Source organism: Mandrillus leucophaeus, unplaced genomic scaffold, assembly GCF_000951045.1.
Source record: "Mandrillus leucophaeus isolate KB7577 unplaced genomic scaffold, Mleu.le_1.0 Scaffold1275, whole genome shotgun sequence".
NCBI lineage: Eukaryota > Metazoa > Chordata > Mammalia > Primates > Cercopithecidae > Mandrillus > Mandrillus leucophaeus.
In genome coordinates, this window is record NW_012101154.1 from 403,112 (window position 1) to 409,048 (window position 5,937).

General features: G+C 49.2%; 1 protein-coding gene across 1 annotated transcript in view; it reads left to right on the forward strand.

Annotated features, from left to right (window-relative positions):
• The window catches only part of LOC105533664 (paired box protein Pax-8-like), a gene marked incomplete at its 3' end in the record, with an annotated part of 46,913 nt that extends 41,262 nt beyond the window's left edge, over nt 1–5,651 (forward strand). The window contains exons 7-8 of the mRNA XM_011972133.1: nt 4,205–4,370; nt 5,481–5,651. Coding sequence (XP_011827523.1) covers nt 4,205–4,370; nt 5,481–5,651 — 337 coding nt within the window. The remainder of the gene's footprint in view (nt 1–4,204; nt 4,371–5,480) is intronic.
• Nucleotides 5,652–5,937: the final 286 nt, after the last annotated feature.

A 5,937-nucleotide genomic window follows, 5' to 3' on the forward strand; every position in this document is an offset into this window, starting at 1 on the left:
GATGGTCTCGATCTCCTGACCTCGTGATCCGCCCGTCTCGGCCTCCCAAAGTGCTGGGATTACAGGCTTGAGCCACCGCGCCCGGCCTGTCTTTCAATTTCTTGAAGTTACCAAGACTTTACGCATGGATTTTCTTCCCCCTGAGGAAAATTCTTTGCCTAGTTACCTCCTAGATACTCTTCCTTGCAGCTTCCCTCTAACCAATTATGGGCTCCGCGAGCACCTGGACTCATATCCTTCAAGAAAGGTCACCATTAACATGGTGATTCCTAATGTATCTTATCATATGCCCCAAAAGGTTCGAAGTTTCTTGAAGGCCAGGATTCTTGTCTTGTTCAAGGTTGTATTCCCAGTGCTTTGTACCTGAGTCATGATAGGCACTTGGTCAATGTCTTGAGTTGAAAAGAAATGAAAACCATAATATACAAACTATCATTATTATTCTTAGAAGAATGTCGGAGGAGTATGAAGAGTTATTCTCTTATGTTTAATTTACCAGCCATCACCTGGACTAAACCAGTGGTTTTCAAAGTGTGTCCCTGGCCTAGCAGCATTAACACCATGTGGAAACTTCTTAGAAACATAAATTCTTAGTTCAATCCCAGACCTACTGATTCAGAAACTTAGGGCATTGTGCTCAGTAGTCTGTATTTTAATAAGCCTCACTGCCAAGTGATTCTGATGCACACTGAAGTTTGAGAAAACACTTCCCATACCTAGTCCCAAGCTTGGGTCATAACATTCAACCATGGGAATATTACAAATCAGAAAAACATTACATTTATAGCAAGATTTGTTTATCTAAATAAATACTTCTCCATCCTGATCCCCCTATCTTCTTCTTCTTCTTTTTTTTTTTTTTTTTTTTGAGATGGAGTCTTGCTCTGTCGCCCAGGCTGGAGTGCAGTGGCACGATCTCGGCTCACTGCAAGCTCCGCCTTGTGGGTTCACCCCATTTTCCTGCCTCAGCCTCTGGAGTAGCTGGGACTACAGGTGCCCGCCACCACACCCAGCTAATTTTTTGTATTTTTAGTAGAGACAAGGTTTCACTGTGTTAGCCAGGATGGTCTCGATCTCCTGACCTCGTGATCTGCCCACCTCAGCCTCCCAAAGTGCTGAGATTACAGGCATGAGCCACCATGCCCAGCCCCCCTATCTTCTTATAGGAGTTTAAGTCAGCAGCAGGCATAAGTTTTGTTAAGCTCCATTTGATAGATAAAAACACTAAGGTTGAAAAAATAAAACCCACTTTCTCGAATGATAAGACTAAAACAGGCAGTGTCAAGGAAGGGATCAGGCCCAAGACTCTTTCCACAGTAACACAAAGTCATTCAGAAGACAGTCAAATAAAACAAGCACCAGAGAATTCAGTTTAGGGGCCAGAAATGTGAATGCATCTTTCCCAGCACTACAATGCTTGCTGATAACGGTAAATAACCTCTCAGGGTTTGGGTTTCTAAGGATGTGAGTCAGTCCTTCATAATAATTAAGGGCAATGGCCCACACAGCTTACAGCGTCATTTTTTTTTAAGGCACAATACCCAATTCATGCCACCCTAAAATGGAATTTGTTTAAACCTGCTTCACATTTGTAGAGGTGAAGAACCCTCACCTCTAAGAAACCTCGCTTCCAGATATAGAGGTCCCAGCACAAACACCTAAGTTTAAGTGGATACAGCAGGGAAAGTTCTGGAAAATAAGGACAAAGCTGGACTCTTGTCTGTGTTTGGGTGGCTGTCTGGCGCCCCCTTGTGTTCAGTGCCTGGACCCAAAAGAGCCGGAAGGCAACAATGATGCAGTGAGGGCAAACGGCTGCAGCAATTCATAAATGGCACTCTGGCCAGTGAAGACCAGAGGAATGGGCTTAGGACTGGGCAAAGGCCGCTCTGCCCACCATCTGGGCTCTCCTAAAGGCCCTCCAAGCACTCTTCCAGCCCCAGTGGAGAAGCAGTCACTAAGAAGGCTTGCCTGGATGGGCACAGGTGGAAGCTGTACCCAAGCTCACCCGTTGTCTCCACCAGGAAGATGGATCATTACATCTTTCTTGCTGGGTGTTTGGCCAGAGGGCTTTTCCTCCTGACTTACTGCCCAGGGTAGAGGCTTAGAGCACTCCCACCCTCCTTTTTTTTGAGACGGAGTTTCGCTCTTGTTGCCCAGGCTGGAGTGAAATGATGCGATCTCGGCTCACCGCAACCTCCACCTCGGGGTTCAAGCGATTCTACTGCCTCAGCCTCCAAGTAGCTGGGATTACAGGCATGTATCACCATGCCCAGCTAGTTTTTACTAGTAGTAGTAGTAGTAGTAGTAGTAGTAGTAGTAGTAGTAGTATTTGTATTTTCAGTAGATGGGATTTCACCATGTTGGTTAGGCTGGTCTCGAACCCCCGACCTCAGGTGATCCACCCGCCTCGGCCTCCCAAAGTGCTGGGATTACAGACGTCAGCCACCATGCCCAGCCCCCACCCCCTTTATTAGAGGGAAATTCAGTGTTCTGCTGAAGACAGCTTGGGCCCCTGAGGAGACATTGCAAGGCAGTTCTGAATGTGCTAAGTCAGTGGGTGATAATGGGCACTGTGTGCCCAGCAAAGGCACTTCCCACCCTCGGCCATAAATAGTCTTTAACTGGTTCACACAGAAGCCTGGGGTTGGCTCTTCCTTCTCACCTGTCCGCTCCCTGACTCCTACACCCCAGGGCTCTACCCTCCCAGTCATATCACCAAATCCTGCCCGTTGTGAAAAGACCATGGCATGTTCAGCACAAAATAGCAATGCCAATGACAAGTGTCCAGGTGTAGCTCTAGCCCCAGAACAGGGCTCCCCTCAAGGAGCAGCCCTGACCTGAACCTTAAATTCTGGTTGGATCCCAGCTCCTCCTCATATAAGCTGAGTTAAACAAGACATATAAATCAGATCACTACAACTCTCTGAGCCCCAGTCTCCTCATAAGAAAAATAGAAATCTCAGCCCTGAAATTAGCCCAAAATGGTTCTAGGGACTATAGAGTTGAATATGGTGGAAAATCTAACAGACAAGTATCCTCTTGCCTCTGAGTCTTTGCACATTCTGTTCCCACTGCCTGGAACAGTTTTCTCCCCTCTCTCCCTCACTTGGCCAGTACCTGTTTATCTTCAGTCTCAGCTTAGACCTCCTCAGGAACCCTTCTGTGTTTCCTTGAGCCAAGTCAAGTTCCCCTCCAGTGGTTCCCATAACTCTCTGTATGTCACCAGTCCCAAAAGTGGTCACAAAATATGTTAACTGGTTGTTTGCTGGTCTGGGACCTCACTGTAATAAACCCCATGAGGGAAGAATAGGGATCATGTCTGCCTTATTCACCTTGGCATCGTCAGGGACCTGTATAGTGCCTGGCACATAGTTGGCACTCAATTCATATGGATTTGACTGGATAGATGGGCTCAGAATGAAACATAGGCTGGGGCCAGAGAGCAGAGGCCAAGTCAGGAAAGCAGCTAAGGGAACGCGTACACATATCCATCCATGACATGGACAGATTTCCACAGTGGCCTGTAGCCCCCGTGTCCATCCTGGAACCCAGTGCTATCTATGCCTGTGAGGACTCTGCAGCAGGTCCCTGGTGCTCTGGCCTGTTAGAGAAAGAAGGAATCTTGGGGGTCATTTAGGCCAGAAGTCCACAGATAGGGCTCAGGCCTTCTCTGCCCAAGCTCTACCAGAGAGGTTCTACTTTTATTCTTTTGTATTTGTTTTTCTCAATGGGGTAGTATTTTAAAATCTGGTTCCATGAGGAGAAGGAGAAAGGTGAAAATCACCTGTGCCCTCATTTTACAAAAGGAAAAGAGACTCTGAGAAGAGAAGGGGTTTTTCTGAAGGTCAAACGGCTCAGTATTGGCATGGGAAGACCCCACATCCTCAACTCCTTACACACTTTTCAGAGGGAGGGAAGAAAATAGGGGATTGTGAATTGGAGTGAAGGGCTGAGTCTGCCTGGAGAGTCCCCAAGCCCAAGGTGCTCCTGTGACACCATCCCATCGTGGGGGATGAGCATCACATACCATTTATGCCAGCATCCTGGGAGAAAGAACTGCAGAGGGGCCCACAGGGCCTGGCCGTGGGATTTCGTGGTCACAGTCAAACACACACACACACCCCCGCACCTGCACTCATAGCTAATCCCCACCCAAACTCCTGCCTGGCCCTGATAACTGTCCCTGGGAATGTTGTCTCCTTAGGCCATGGAGGGCTGAACCAGCTGGGAGGGGCCTTTGTGAACGGCAGACCCCTGCCGGAAGTGGTCCGCCAGCGCATTGTAGACCTGGCCCACCAGGGTGTGAGGCCCTGTGACATCTCTCGCCAGCTCCGCGTCAGCCATGGCTGTGTCAGCAAGATCCTCGGCAGGTAAGCACGAAATTCACCGCGGGCTGCCTTCCCTGCAGGGCTTGACCTCTCCAGCTGACGTCAGGGCAGCTGGAGAATTCCCCTCCCGGGGAATAGGGATTTGCTCCCAATGTCCAGCTTTGGTCCTGAGACCTAAACAGTTATGGTGGTCCTTCTGGGCCTCCACCCCGCCACCATGTTTCTACTGTTTGCCCTTCCTTCTTTCTTTGTCCATTTATCCTTTTACTTTCTCCCTCTCCCTTCTTCTCTTTTGCTCTATGTCTCATTTGCTGTAGGCTGCTCTTCTTCTAAGGCAGGAGAATCTTCCCCAAAGGTCCTCCTCCTACCGAGACTTAGGGAAACTGGGCCACTAGGGAGGGGACACACAGTCAGATGAGCTCCCAAGGTCTAACCCCTACAAGAGGGACATCTGAGTTTATGCTTCTCAAACCGTAATTCCCCAAGACCCCAGATCAGCGCTTCGTAGCCCTGGCAGCACATGAGCGTCACCTGAGGAAGGCTGATTCTAAAAATAGCAATACTGTTTATGCCCCAGCCCAGACCAATTAAATCAGAACTTAAAGGAAATAGGCCCAAATTTTGGTTTATAACTCCCCAACCCGTCCGTCCCCAGCCAGAGACTCTAATTCTCTGCAGCCGGGGTTGAGAACCACTGAACCAAAGGTTCAGGAGAGACCAGGAGCAGCAAAGGCCTGCTTCTGAGCTGACACAGTCACAGATTCCAGTCTGCAAAGCCACTTCCATTAAAAACGCCTCTGTGCCAGAGCTTCCAGTCAGCTCTGTGTGCACGTGCCTGTCCCCCTGCTCTGACCCTGAGGTGGATTTAGGAGGAGGCCTGGACAAGGCAAAGGGACCTGGACTGTTCTTTGAACCGTGAAAAGCCCTGGCTCCCTTCCTGAAGTAGTTAGGGAAAGGTGTGATGCTTTGCTGGGCTTGGGAGAGGGGATTCCTGTGATGGGCTGTGGTGTCCCAGAGGAGATGAGTCCCGGATGGAAGCAACAGATGAATGGAGTTTTAAAGAGCCAGATTCTTTTTCATGCGGATGAGAGCAGACAGTTTCTACAACAAGAAGAGGAGGATATGCTGACATAGGCCGTTGATCTGCCAAAGCAACTACTTGGAGGATAAAGGGAGGGGAAGGGTGGAGGCCCCAGAAGAGGAGGCTCAGCTTAACAAGCTAGACCTGGCTGGGGATCCAAGCAAGGTCAGGATTCCAGAGTCCATGAGGAGAAGCTTCAACTTGAACCTGCTAAAACCTGATAGAAAACTAGTGACCGGGGGGTGAGGGATATGCCTCAAGCTTGGACAGGGCAGGGAGCAAAGGTGAACCAGCAAGATAGAGCAGAGGGTCCAGTGACCTCAGCTAGCTTTCTAAGTGGCCGAAGAAAACAGTCATTGGCTGGTGGCTGATGCTTGTAATCCCAGCTCTTTGGGAGGCCAAAGGCGGGCGTTTCACTTGAGGTCAGGAGTTTAAGACCAGCCAGGCCAACTCAGTGAAACCCGTCTCTACTAAAAATACAAAAATTAGCCGGATGTGGTGGCAGGTGCTTGTAATCCCAGCTACTGG